Raw genomic sequence first — 13,779 nt, 5'->3', positions numbered from 1 at the left:
CCGTTAGAGCTCTGAGATTTCTGCGACTTTGATTCACCGGCAGTAAATTATTAATAACTGGTAAAACTTTGGATTTCCATATACGGCCTGACATTGATGGCCGACACTAATGAAAAGTTTCCCTTAAAACAAATCATTATTTGGTCTATATATAAAAAAATAAGGAAAACATCAAACAAAATGAAAAGCTAAATTAGTCCTCTATGGCACAGCCTTATCCCTTTTGCAATCATCATACACCAAATGCCTTTAGTACATAAATACACAATAAGTACACAACCTCCTGCACACACTCACAGTAAGCCTGATAATCACTATGATCAGTGGACCTTCAGCAGCTTCTTTCTGGGTGTGTTTCCATCTAGTGGTGACTGGTGAGAGGGAATAATGCCACAAACTGTGCTGAAATGAAGTACATGACGAAGCAACTTCAGTCTTTATTTCGTATAGTGGTGGTTTTTTTTAACAACTGATGTAATTGGTACCAATATTGCTTACTTAAATGAATTACATTAACTCCCATAAGAGACAGCAGGGCAGGAAGAGGGCTACTTACACTATAACAGGGTATAAAAAAAGAAGAAAGTCTGTCAGTGCCATGTGATAAAAATCAAATACAAAAGTGCAAAGAGAACATACTCATTTCCGACGTCTAACCCTATCATTTCACTTCACAAAATAAACTGTTGCGCTTCAGTTACAAAAAGAAAGAGTTGACATTATATTTACTGCAACCTTTGATTTGAGGCCATGCCAAGTGTTAGATGCGGCTTACATACTGTATATGGAAACACTCTGCTCATTATCGACACAAACATTACTTTACTTAAACATTACTTATTCTCTGCATCAGTTCATTCATGTTTCCTGACGAACCAGCAGGTATTGTGACCGTATTGTTCATAGTAGCAATCATTTCTAGCAATAAAAACATCATGCACAGAGAGGAAAAAGTTGAAAGGATGGTGGTCTTTAACTAGATGTGATAGTTTCCATTTCATTGTGATTATGGCAGACATTTTATTTGTTTTTTGGTCCATGAGTTAAGAATGCTTCTTTTCTCTGTGTAGCCTTTTGCCATCCTCGCCAGTGATCTTTACAGGAAGTAGTCTGGCGTACGCCGCGTCACATGGGGCTCCCCTCTGCGTGGCGCAGGATCGAACTGTAGGCTGAAGCAAAGAAAAGGCAAGAGTTGTCCTCAATAATAATTCCTTTTTTAAGAAAAGTCCATACGAAAAATCGACATGTTTGTAACAAAATGTACTTACAAGGAGTATTTCAACGTGTCATCAAGTTCCATGATTGCTGCCTGGTTTCCACAACGATAACAATAGTTCGGTGCACTGAAGATCGTCACTACGTTGCGGTCGTGGCACCAATTGTAACCCTGGATCAAAAGGTTACCTGCATGTTATTTGTTTCAAACATTTTAAGTCAAAGCTGCATCTGCAGTGTCTCCAATTAAAAAACGGAATTACTTTCAGCAGATAAACAAAGTTAAAGTACCTCCATCACCAGCTGGTGGGCTCTTGAGACCAAAGTTAGGCCGTTGGCATGGTTGAAGGTCTCGGAAATGTCCTGCCCGAAGGTGTAACCAGCGCCACGAGGTGAGATGCCCCAGCCGCCACGGTCATCTGGGTCGGACCATAACAAGTCACACATTGGACCCTGAGAAATGGAGGGAACATCAGTGTTGTTTAGTCTCTCGCACATGCAAACACAAAATATGTCCAATGTCTAGAGGTTTTAGGATACTGTCAAACTATAGACTTCTATTAGGGCTGCACCTAAAAAATGTTACAATTTTGTATTAATCTAGTTATTGTTTGAGCTATACACTGTCAGACAATTGTGACCAAGAAAACCCCCAAAAACATATAAATGATTACTAAATGATTACAATTGTTGCTAATAAATTTTCTATGGCTCAATGAATTTATTAGCATTTAATCGTTTCAACTCTAAACTTTCAAATGAAATGTGATAAATGTCCAATATATATGATATACACATTTCCAAGATTATCGGAGCATCCTTGCATCTACATGCACCATCACACTCCTTAAAATAAATGCTGTAACATCCTGTTATAACAGTAAGTTACAGAATAATACACAATCTAGAAGGGCTCTTCCTCAACTTACCTCATGAGGAACCTCCTGCAAGCGATCCAGCGCCCTGATGTGTTCCAGTGTGTCTATTGAAGGGGACAATCCACCATGGAGGCAGAAGATCTTTACAGAAGAGGCAGAAAATAAAGGATGAGTCCCTGTATCTTTGCTGTACGTCACATGCTACATGTGAATACACAGCCGTACCTGGTTATCCACCAGCGCAGTAAGAGGCAGGTAGTCAAACAGATCTGTGAAGTACTTCCAAACATTGGCATTTCCATATTTCCTTAAGCACTCGTCATAGAAGCCGTACACCTGTGTGATCTGTCTGCTCTCGTGGTTCCCTCTGAGGATTGTGATTCGTTCACGGAACCTTACCTACGAAGAAAAATGGTTTTATAACAAAATACAAGAATAATCAGCGATAAACATTATCCTTGTCCCAGTTCCAAATTCATATACCAGGTGTAGCTGACATATATCACAGCATCAGTGGCAACGTGTCATTTGTTTACCTTAAGAGAAACCAGAAGAGAAACTGTCTCCACAGAATAGTAGCCTCTGTCAACATAGTCTCCCATGAAGAGATAGTTGGTGTCTGGGGACTTCCCTCCGATCTTAAACAGCTCCATCAGGTCATGAAACTGACCATGGACGTCCCCGCAGACGGTCACCGGACATCTCACCTCCTGCACGTTGGACTCCTTTGTGAGGATCTCCTTTGCCTTAAATGGAGGACCAAGAAAACACAGGATGATGCTGATTAACAGGTAACACAGAGTATGGTGCAGTGTAGGAGTATACGATGAGCACGTGTATTACACAAGCCTTATTAACACTCTATAACACTAAATGTGCATCGTTTTGTCAGATCGTAAAGGACACAGAAGAGCATTATAGTTTGTTGTGGTAGTGCCGGTGCACTCCAGTGAGGAACCAGGAGTGGGCGTAGCTAGAGAAAACATATTTTGCAGCCATCCTCCTCCATCTTCTTGGTGAGTTGCTTCCCTTGAGCGATGTGCTGCACGCAGCTGCAGTCAAATGGTGTGCTCCAAAGCAAGGCCACATGCATTAGCTCATGTTAGTTCCGCCAGTACATTTATTCTGAGCACGACGATGCAACGTTAACAGCTAACGGTCCGCTAGCATTGCAGAAAGCTAATGACAGGTATTAATAGCGTGCCTGTCTCCCTGCGCAAACCTTACCTTTTCACACAGGACTTTGACCTGATTCTCACTCAGCTGTTTGCACTCATTCAGTTGTTCAATCCATCCGTCCAACTCCTTGGTGAATGACTTGTCGTCCATGGTTTGCCGTCAGCTAGCGAGCCGGCCAGCTTTAAAAAAAATGTCGAAGGAAAACAACTCGCTGTTTCGTTACGTTTTTGGTTTCCAGGCTACGCTACGTCCTTAGCGAGCTCTCTGGTCATTCGCAGCTTGCATGTGTATGTCCGCGCGCGCGCGCGCGTGTGTGTGTGTGTGTGTGTGCGCGCTCAGCAAAAATGAATGCGTCAACTGCTCTGCGTCCCTGCAGTTTGGTGCGGACAAAAAGTGTTTCGTTCACATGATACAAAAAATGACTTCTCGTTGTTAAACGACCAAGGTCACACAGATACCTATTAATATCGAAAGGACTATAAGACCAACTCAGAGAAACTGTAGACCCAACCCTGCTAACTCTGGTCCAGGTCCGGAGCGAGGCTGAGCAACAAATCATCTCTATGTCGTCGCATCCCTTCATACGGATTCAAAAAAATAATGTCTCGTTTATTTGTCCGGGTTGATTTAAATTGAATGGGTTTATTTAATCTTCACTGTGTTTTATGGATATCGGTTATTTAGAAAGTTACATTTTGTAGTTTATCTACCCTCTGGTGGACGAAAACGGGAACAGTCAGGACCAACGATTGAACCTACAGTATGTTAACAGTCAGGACCAACGGTTGAACCTAAGGTCACCTAAGGAACTTAAGGTCACTACAAATACGACGAGCACATTCACAGGCTAGTTAGTTAGCTAGTGTTAGCTTAGCTGGCCAATAGTTGCATCCCAAACAGTTAGCTAACTGATTTATAGTGCAGATAATAGGCTAACATTTTGTTTTGTCTATTTGCCATTTTATGACTGGCTGTGAGGAAACCCGCTATGTGGCTGTTTTAAAGCTAACGTTAGCTAAGCTAGCTCAGTTGTCAAATCAGAGCTAGCTAGTAAGATAGTTAACGCTAGCTAGCTAATTAACTAGTCCAGGGGTCGGCAACCTGCGGCTCTTTAGCCTCTCTGTTGCGGCTCCCTGAGGTCCCTGGCGCACCAGATCCAGGAAGAAATATAGCACCGGGGGCTCAGCGCTCATGTTACACGCCTGGAGCAGCCTGATCTCGGCAAGTCTTTTTGAAATTTGCCGCTGGTATTGACGTCTCCGTTGTACGGTTAAACATAAGCTATAATTAGGTTTGGTTGAATCTAACGAATAATATTTTGGTCTCAATAGTCTATTGTTTGTTTACAGGTAACGTTAAATCAGTTTTATTATTAAAATGTAATATTAATTTAACTTTAATGTTGACCTAGAGCAATGTCTTTTAACTTTTGACCGACTTGTTAGCTCGTCTTTATCCATATTATACAGACTGGTTATGCTGTCTATCATTGTCCATTATAACTAACATTTAAGCAATATTTTAATTAAGGGACAACTGAGGCAACCCGGGCCCTAATTGACTGGAGGGCGGCCAACGAGAGCCTTTTTACAGGCCGGCGCTGCTCCTGTAAAACTGGATGGGAGTGAGTAATGATTTTGAGTGCTTTTCTCATTGCGTGTAGGCCTATGTCTAGGGAAGGGTTGTAGACTTGTGCAGTCTCAATCTGAAATATTTAATATCTTATTGAAGTGGGTTAGGGTTGGAGTGTCACTGTTGTTTTATGTTTTGCCCAGGGACTTTGTTACCACAGCAGGCCTGGGGGTAACCGTAAAACAGGCCAGTAAGAAGTGGAACAACCTGAAGAACAAGTACAAGGTAATCTCTGCTTTGTATTATATTTAAATATAATATGATTCCCCGAAAAGAGTAATTTGCCAGGCCAATTGTGAAACCTAACACAGACAACAGGGATGCAGTGGGTGTTCTTTGGGACTGTGAATACATTCAAACAGTCAGCTTCACAGTGTAGTAAGTAATACTCTACTTTCAGGAGCTTAGGGACCCTCCAACGGGCAGAGGGGTGGAGGCCGGTAGTGTGACTGCTGCCACCTGGCAGTGGTACTCTGTCATGGATGCTGCACTCCAGGGGCAGCACTCAATCAGTCCACCCCTGGTAGTTGCTGCTAACCTGACTGCCACTACAGGTGGCAGTGTCAGTGCACTGGCCTCTGCCCCTTCTGAGGAAGATGCAAGGGGTGCCAACCAGCCCACCAGGAAGAGGACATGGGACAGTGAGGGTCTCCTGGACTACCTTAAAGAGCAGGCAGAGAGGGACGAGCAGAGAGAAAGAGAGGCAGTGGCGAGAGAGGAAGAGAGGCAGAGGGCTGCCACAGAACGAGCAGAGAGAGATACCTGTCTCTGTTCGAGAAGCTTGTAGATAAACTGTAAATAAATGTTGTGTTTGGAATTCAACCCAGGATAATCATTTTTTAAAGTAATTGTGTATATTTACAACAACAAACAATTACAAAGTCCTATTTTTTACAGCTAGTTATTTACAGTCATGTAGTTACATTAAAATTAGACAGAACAAGAAAAAGAACATTGCAAAAAACATATATACACCAACTTAATTTAATATTTTCTTCCAGTGGACATAACTTCCACTAGGGAGGTTTACTGTCTACATGTAGTCATGTTGACCCAGACATGCAGGCAGTCCTTCGGGAGCCGAAATCTGGGCAGCTATTCTTCCTCGGATCCCGTTCCCAGACAGGTTCCTGTCAGCAGTGTCATCCTCGTTGACTTCTGGGCCTGGGCCTTCCTCCTCCTCCACCTCCTCCAGGATGTCACCTGCTGCCACACAGATGTTGTGGAGGACACAGCAGGCACCGATCACCTTCGGGGCAAACAGAGGTTTGACCTCCAGGGCCCTCAAAAAGATGGACCGCCAGCGTGTCTTCAAAACCCCAAAGGTACGCTCAATAATGTTCCTGGCTCTTGCATGCAGCCTGTTGTAGCGGGCTTCCACTTGGCCTGTGAATTAACGTTTACATAGAAAATGTAAGGTGTATTTCAAAGTCAACAAAGTAACAATTTGGTGTGTGTTCGTTCGTTCGTTCTTACTTGCTACAGGCTGGCAGTACGGTGTCATGATCGCAACTGGACGCTGCAGACACGGGTAGCCTCCATCTCCCAAGAGAAAGTACCCAGCTGGTGGATACAGGGCCTGCTTGTACAGCGGTGATCTCCGGAGCATAAGCGCATCGTGAACTGAACCTGGATTGCCGATGTACACATCCAGAAATGCACCCTTGGCATCACAGATGGCCTGCAGTAGCACTGAGGGGAAAAGTTTTCTGTTCAGGTGTGGCTCTGCAGGAGGAAGAATCCTGACGTGACACCCATCGATGGCACCGGCAGCACAGCGGAATGCCTCATGGCCAGCAAGGCGAACAAAGCCGGCCCCCACCTCCTCCATCTCCTCTGGTTTGGGGAAATGAATGACTCTGTGGATGATAGTCATCATTTCCTCCACGACGTTGTGGACGGTCCTGCAAACGGTGGCCAGTGGCATGGCAAAGATGTCTGCAGTGACCCTGTAGGAGGCTCCACAGGCAAGCCAGTACACTGTGACCAGCACCTCAACTTCATGGCTCCATCCATGGTTTTTTTGCCGGGGAAGCATCTGGACCAGCATGTTGATGCTGTTCCTGGAGAGCCTGAAGGCTGGTCTTAGGTCAGCTTCAGACCAGAACAATGCAAGGATCGGGACATGGTCCTTCAATTGTGCATATTTTTGAATGGGACTTTGGTCCTGTTAAAAAAACAAAAACAAGATTTTTTTTTTAACAATGTATTAATTGTTGTAATTAATGTATGTAGTATATCTATTTGTGTTTTGACTATTTAATACTAATAATAATAAATGATTTCTAAATATGAATTGTTGAAGTCTACCAGTATGTCCCTCTAATATCAGACCTGTGTGCTCAGGTTTCTATTTATTTTATTGCTCGACAGGCGGTGTAAAAACACACACCTATCTTACCAGAGTCCAGAAGTTACTGTAGCCTCCATGATCTCTGTATCATACACATGAAATGTCCTGTTGTGTTGAAGTCTGTCCTGGTTAATGACTAATGATGTACGAGACACAGATGAGGTTCAGGTACTTCTTAAATTGAATGTATAGTGATGTTTGTGTATCTAACTGTACGAGGACAGTCACACTGATGATCAACCTCTTGATGTTTGTGGACCAAGAAGACAAACTGTGTGTATGTGGAATATAGGCTAATCCGTTTAATATTTAAATAGTTATATTGTTACTGTATCAAACCTCCTCTGTACCTGCCAGCTTATTAGGCCTAGATGGATTATATATTAATATTACAACAGCCATGCAATACATGTTAACATCAGCAATATTATAATGTAAAAGTATTTTCCATGTAATCTGTTTATGAGGTGTTTCCTTCATCCAATATGAAAGAGGATAGACTAAATATGAGATACACCTCCCAGTATAACCAGTACAGTTCAACAGCAGCAGAAACTACAGCTGACATTAAACTAAACCAACTCCCTAAAACATTAAATCGAAACTTTATACAATATTAAACTACATTCGTTTTTCTTTGGGTGTACGAAGTAAACTGTCATGTCTACCTAAAAGTGGGAGGACAGGTTACGAAGAACAATGGGTAGACTAGTTTTAAAAAAGTGTAATGTTAAGACAGACTTACAAAGCAAGAGAGACATGCTAATAAGGCACGTCTCCTCTCCATCCTCCGCCGCATCTTGGCTCGTCTTTCACGGATTCGCCTCCCGAGTTCGGCCGCCTCCTCTTCGGCTTCTTGATAAGGATGACCGGCCGCGACCGCAACCGCAATCTTCCCGGTCCGATCCATTATAATATATATAATATAATGTATAATATATAATATATAATAACTGTTTTATATCAAATATCTACTTTTTGCGCTGTTCTTTTTTAATTCACGTATATCTTACAACAACCTACAACCCACAACCCTTTTCCCGCCACCGGCTCTCTAAATATGCGTGCGTGAAGAAAGACCGGCCAACGTGGTGACGTCACCAAGTAAGCTGCCGTTCCAATTCTCCGTACTTTTGGAGTATGGACTTGGAGTACAGACTCCAAGTCCAGACTCCAAAAGTTCACAAGTCCGTACTTGTGAACTTGGGTATTGAGAAAGGCCCCAAGTTTAAACTTTAACCGGCGCCTCTTATTCAGCCGTTATGGCACTTGTTCGGCGGTGCAGGAAACACACCGAAGGATGCATTGCAAATCACATCACGTGATGCAGCTCAGCCATTCAAATATGGGTATTCTGACAAGTTTCCTGTCTCGAGCTAGGTTTACACACACGTGACACACGGGGCTGAGACGAGGAAATGGAAAGAAGAGCAGGGAAATTGCGCTAATCGAAGAAGTTATCTCACATGACTCTCTCCAAAAAGAGAAACGTGTTCAGAGAGAATAGAATTTATAAGCAAGAATGAACAGAATCGTATATGTTAATTATTCCCACAGGCAGTTAAATCCTCTACCCCTGTCAAGCGCTTTTCCCTGCAGGTGGCTAATCATGATTTTCAGACCCCGCCCTCTGTAAACTATCAATGGATAAATCCAAAAAAAGAAAAGTCACGGAGGAAAATAGAGAGTTTAACTCTGTGTGGACGTCTTCATTTGTTTTCACTGCCAACGATGCTGGCTTACCTGTATGCTACCAGAACAAGCACACAGCATTTGCTGAAAAGTATCAGGCTGGAGATGAGCGAAAAAGAGCGAATTCTCAGCTGCTGCAGCAAACTCTCCTCTTCATAAGAGTTTGATATTGTTATATCAGGTAAAATTGCAAAAAAATGTCAAGAATTGTCTTTATTCTTGTTCTATATTTTCATAAATACAACAAACTATAGTTTTTGTATATATAATATAACTATATATACAACTTTATAAGCTGTGATATCAAATAGCTTTTGCGGCTCCAGACAAATTTTATTTGGTGGAAAATAGAGCAAAATGGCTCTTTGGATAGAAAAGGTTGCCGACCCCTGAACTAGTCGGTAGCTAGTTTAGTGGAGGATTAAAAGTAAAAGCACTCTTTCCTACTTTTTACTGCAACTGCTGCACAACAACAATTTCCTTCGGGATGGATAAAATATTTTCTTATTTTAAGTATGACATTAGAGTTCGATAAAAGTTACTTGTTTTTTCAGCCAGTTAGTTATCTTAATTTAGTTGGACTATTTAATTGGCTCTCCCAGGAGAACACGTGAGACGTAGCTTTGAAAATTGGTTACCAACTGTGTGCTCCAATACTCATAACTACCATACTATTTAGTATACCAGAACATTATTAAGTATGTCCCAATGCATTGTATGTAAGTTCAAGCTGCAATGTTATGACAAAGTAGTATGTCCCCATTGAACGCACACTGCATGCAACAGTGCGTACTTTAAAACAGCAGCTGCATGTACTAAAAGTAAAAAGAAAGAAATTACGGTAGATCATTTTGTCAGCAAGGTGGTTCACTCTGTAAAGTGGTAAAAGGAGCAATTACAGTCTACAAGGAACATAAATGTGTTTTTTAGAAACGTGAATTCTCATTCTTTAGGTATGAGATACCTCAGGAACTACCAGTTGTAAGAATGTGCTTCATATAGAACTAGAAGGTCATTCGGAAAGCGCAGACCTCTGCCAAGGCCAATCCACTCTAGAATGTAACATGTTCTTCCTTGGCCCATGCTACAATTGTCAACCAAGTTTAATGAAAATCGGGCAAGTACCCTGCTGATAAACAGTCAAATCTACAAACTGAACGAAAAATATAACCTGTACGAAGGTCAGAATAAACAACCTGGAGGCTATATGCTACTAAAAATGTGCTTTGAAATTAAACATACATTTTTGCCAAGTTGATGTAATTTTCCCATTCGACAGAATGAGTATAGTGAGATATTTTCAAAAATAAAAAAATTGTAGTTGTCCATTTAGAAAGCCTTTTCCCCACCTGTCGGATTGCGCCACACGGAAAAGACTACATTAACCACAAGCTTTGTTAGACACCTCCCTCTGAAGAGCGCATGCGCAGTCGTTTGTTCTACTCTGGACAGCTGTAGGAGAAAATGGCAGCACTCATGCTAGGACAGCAGGTAAGACATTCAACCATTTTTGGTGATTTTAATCATTTTATGGTAGCTTTGACCGAAATATTTATGCCTAAAATAATCTCTTATTGTATTGTATCCGATCTGGAGACCAGGAGCTAACCCTAAATGTCCAACAAATCCATGCTAAGCTTTGCACTTGAATGACTGCTAACGTGTTAGCCTACCAGCTAGCTGTCTATAACGTAAATGGTACAAAGCGTGCCAAACGTTAAATCAGTTTAAGTTATGGTTTCTCTGTGTTGACATCATGCATTGTTTCTATTCTAGGTCCGCCAATTCAGCACCTCTGTGGTCAGACAAAAGCTGGTTAAGGTAAATAACGTCAGACTACACGAAGCATAACTGCTCGTTTAGTAGGAATAGTGTTCGCAGTCTAGTTAATCTGTGTTTATGTGCTTACAGTCTCCCATCCAGGTCTATGGAGTGGCAGGCCGCTATGCTACTGCTCTGTTCTCAGCTGCCAGTAAGCAGAACAAACTGGACCAAGTGGAGCAGGAGATGGGAAAAGTGTCTGTAAGTCAAAGTCAACACCCTGAATTGCAGTTTAATGAAGTCAATTGTAGGTGAATGGATGATGAAAGTAGTGTTTTCAGCAACGTTTCGTCCCAAGGTGTTGAGGATATAAGTAATTTACATGGTGGGGTAAAAAAATCAATAAATGTGTCATATAGCAGAGGAGTGAAGCATTGGGATAATGATGTCATGATTTTAAAAGTTTGCAAATCCATGCTGTTCCAACTAAAGCACATTCATTGCTGTGTGCCATCTTGTTTTTCAGGCCCTGATCAAGGACCCCAATATTTCCAGTATTGTAATGAATCCTCATGTGAAGCGCAGCATCAAGCAGAAGACTTTCCATGATGGTCTTGCAAAGGACAAGGTTTCAGCCATCACTGTCAACCTCATCAGTGAGTGATCACTGGTGCAGTTTAACATGGCACTAGCGTAGTCATTAGAGGTTACAGGAACAGTTCGATGAGTTCACCAGCACACACCAGATTTAATTGTTGTACTACAAAGAAGCCAAAGTAATGAACAGGTTTAGCACTTTATTTTTTTTATTAAGTGTGCTAACGGGAACCAACATGCAGATCGCATTATATCGTTTTCTTTATTCTCAGAAGTCATGTGCTGAAAGTGCACTTAAATATGTAATGTTTTTTTAATATCTTGTACACAAAACCTCTTTCTGTTGTGTTTTCTAAAGTTAGAAGACGCATGGTGAAGAACCAACTCAAATTGAAATCAAATGTTGCTCTTAGTACCTTTGACCTCCTATAGAGGTCACAGACCATGTGACTATTATACAGCTGTGGTTTTCCTCTGATCTGTAGTCTTCCTCTGATCTGTAGTCTTCCTCTGATCTGTAGTCTTCCTCTGATCTGTAGTCTTCTTCTGATCTGTAGTCTTCTTCTGATCTGTAGTCTTCTTCTGATCTGTAGCCTTCTTCTGATCTGTAGCCTTCTTCTGATCTGTAGCCTTCTTCTGATCTGTAGTCTTCCTCTGATCTGTAGTCTTCCTCTGATCTGTAGTCTTACTCTGATCTGTAGTCTTACTCTGATCTGTAGTCTTACTCTGATCTGTAGCCTTCCTCTGATCTGTAGTCTTTCTCTGAGCTGTGGAAGTACGGCTGTTTTTTTGTTATTTAGGAACATTTGTCGACACAAATGTGAACCATTTGCCAATTAAGCGGAAATACTAATTGTATAAAAATGTGCCAAAATACAAATAATGCGATAAATAATGGCTTTTAATCGTCCAGTTATAAGCTCCACAATGCTTTCCCCACGGCAGCAGTGCTCCACCATCCCTATGGTTCAGTCCGCATAGGAGTGCAATATTAATTATGCTGTAGTAGATAAACTAGACAAAGGTCATTTTTGCCACTTTGCATTTAGTCAAATAAACAAAATATCAAGTGCACACACTGTTCAGACCCCGATTAGTGGCACAAACTAACAGACGGCTAATGTAAACTATAGCTATAAGATAGCAGTGTTACTTTGACTGTCTCAGCCTTTCAGCAGTTTGGTTGATTTTTGTGTATTCTTGCTCTACTGTTAGTTAGTCGTTGGCTTAGTAGTTAGTAGTATTATCCTAATTAAAGACTGAATTTAGATGGTGTGGACCCAGTAGTAAGGGTGAAATGCTTCCCTCTTTTTCTTTGGAGCCGGTGGCTTTGCTTTACACATTGCACCTTAAGGCAGTCAGTTAGTATTGCAGAGAAACACAAGTATTCAATCTCGCTCGAACGTATCCTGCTTTTTGTTTTGCAGCTGTTTTGTCTGACAATGGTCGTCTTCCTATAACTGGTGAAGTTATCGTTGCTTTTCGCAAGATGATGAGTGCCCACCGTGGAGAGGTCATCTGCTCCGTCACCACTGCTCAGGTATGAAATGCATGGACATACATGTATGTTCTACCACATCGTCGCTGAATCTCCTACACTGGAAAACTCTTCACCTCAAATATAACAGTCCATATGATTTAGCAGTCTCTTAAAAGTAATTAATGGCGTTCTTTATACTGTAAATATGTTATACAATCAACCAATTCATATTTATCCATTTTAGCCTTTGGATGTCGCTAATCTTGCTGACCTGAAAGTAGCTCTCAAGGGCTTCCTTCAGAGGGGTGAAACTATCAAGCTGGAAACAAAGGTACAGTGTCAATGCATGATCCTAGAAACATGCAAAATACAATTTTGCAGTTGGTGTGACCTTATTTTTATATGTAAGTAAAGTGGATTTATAAACTAGTCTGACACTAATCATTTTAAGTAATTTGTATTTTCAACTGTCTCCTCTTCACAGTCGGATCCTGCAATCCTGGGTGGCATGATCGTCAGTATCGGAGACAAGTATGTGGACATGTCCACTAAAACAAAGATTCAGAAGCTGACTAAGCTCATCAAGGAAACTTAAGTCCTGTGGACTTAATTAAGCAAAAGATTGAAAGGCGACCATTGGGGAAAACGCTGATTAATGTATATTGCTATCTGTTCTGGCATTGCAGTTGCTCCATAAAATCCAGTGTCTTTACTTAAGTTGATATGGATGTTAATAAAACGTACAAAACAATGGAGAATGGTGTTTGTTGTCGTCATTGTTGTTTATATGACACATGCATGCTCATATTATCTGTTACCAGTGATTATGATCTTTACACATGGTTTAGTTACAGTAACCGGAAATTCTGGACAATGTGTTGATTATGTAGTTTGTGGAGTTGTGATCGGTCATAATTGTGTTTATATTGTAAATAGAGGCCCACGTTTTTAGCTGCGTCTTTGTTTGACAAAAGCACGTTGGGTAACACTGA

At 41.4% G+C, this 13,779-nt stretch overlaps 2 protein-coding genes and 1 long non-coding RNA gene across 3 annotated transcripts; 2 read left to right on the top strand and 1 right to left on the bottom strand.

The window, feature by feature from the left end:
• Nucleotides 1-424: 424 nt before the first annotated feature.
• LOC142963141 (serine/threonine-protein phosphatase 2A catalytic subunit alpha isoform-like) lies at nucleotides 425-3,534 on the bottom strand. The gene is made up of 7 exons (XM_076103850.1): nucleotides 3,321-3,534; nucleotides 2,630-2,839; nucleotides 2,319-2,492; nucleotides 2,145-2,234; nucleotides 1,507-1,668; nucleotides 1,269-1,387; nucleotides 425-1,169 (listed from the first exon to the last, which is right to left on the bottom strand). Exons 1-7 carry the CDS (start codon nucleotides 3,420-3,422, stop codon nucleotides 1,097-1,099), a joined length of 930 nt encoding a protein of 309 aa, XP_075959965.1. The 5' UTR covers nucleotides 3,423-3,534; the 3' UTR covers nucleotides 425-1,096.
• LOC142963142 (uncharacterized) lies at nucleotides 2,880-5,228 on the top strand. The gene is made up of 3 exons (XR_012957390.1): nucleotides 2,880-3,109; nucleotides 4,803-4,896; nucleotides 5,048-5,228. It is a non-coding gene; the product is annotated as an uncharacterized LOC142963142 (long non-coding RNA).
• A 5,153-nt stretch (nucleotides 5,229-10,381) lies between these two features.
• Nucleotides 10,382-13,545, top strand: atp5po (ATP synthase peripheral stalk subunit OSCP). The gene is made up of 7 exons (XM_076103065.1): nucleotides 10,382-10,440; nucleotides 10,726-10,770; nucleotides 10,861-10,971; nucleotides 11,237-11,366; nucleotides 12,735-12,847; nucleotides 13,032-13,118; nucleotides 13,272-13,545. Exons 1-7 carry the CDS (start codon nucleotides 10,414-10,416, stop codon nucleotides 13,380-13,382), a joined length of 624 nt encoding a protein of 207 aa, XP_075959180.1. The 5' UTR covers nucleotides 10,382-10,413; the 3' UTR covers nucleotides 13,383-13,545.
• The last annotated feature ends 234 nt before the right edge of the window (nucleotides 13,546-13,779 follow it).

Source organism: Anarhichas minor, unplaced genomic scaffold (genome assembly GCF_050575085.1).
Source record: "Anarhichas minor isolate MPS153535 unplaced genomic scaffold, ASM5057508v1 ptg000028l, whole genome shotgun sequence".
Classification (NCBI taxonomy): Eukaryota; Metazoa; Chordata; class Actinopteri; order Perciformes; family Anarhichadidae; genus Anarhichas; species Anarhichas minor.
This window is presented reverse-complemented; position numbering and strand designations above follow the sequence as displayed.

Excerpts from the sequence above, each read along its gene's own strand:
- LOC142963141 (XM_076103850.1), bottom strand. The coding sequence starts at position 3,422 with ATGGACGACAAGTCATTCACCAAGGAGTTGGACGGATGGATTGAACAA. Across the intron at positions 2,840-3,320 it reads TCAAAGTCCTGTGTGAAAAG|GCAAAGGAGATCCTCACAAA; the intron begins GTAAGGTTTGCG and ends CCTCCATTTAAG. Across the intron at positions 2,235-2,318 it reads CTGCGCTGGTGGATAACCAG|ATCTTCTGCCTCCATGGTGG; the intron begins GTACGGCTGTGT and ends TCTTCTGTAAAG.
- atp5po (XM_076103065.1), top strand. The coding sequence starts at position 10,414 with ATGGCAGCACTCATGCTAGGACAGCAG. Across the intron at positions 10,441-10,725 it reads CACTCATGCTAGGACAGCAG|GTCCGCCAATTCAGCACCTC; the intron begins GTAAGACATTCA and ends TTTCTATTCTAG. Across the intron at positions 12,848-13,031 it reads GCTCCGTCACCACTGCTCAG|CCTTTGGATGTCGCTAATCT; the intron begins GTATGAAATGCA and ends TATCCATTTTAG.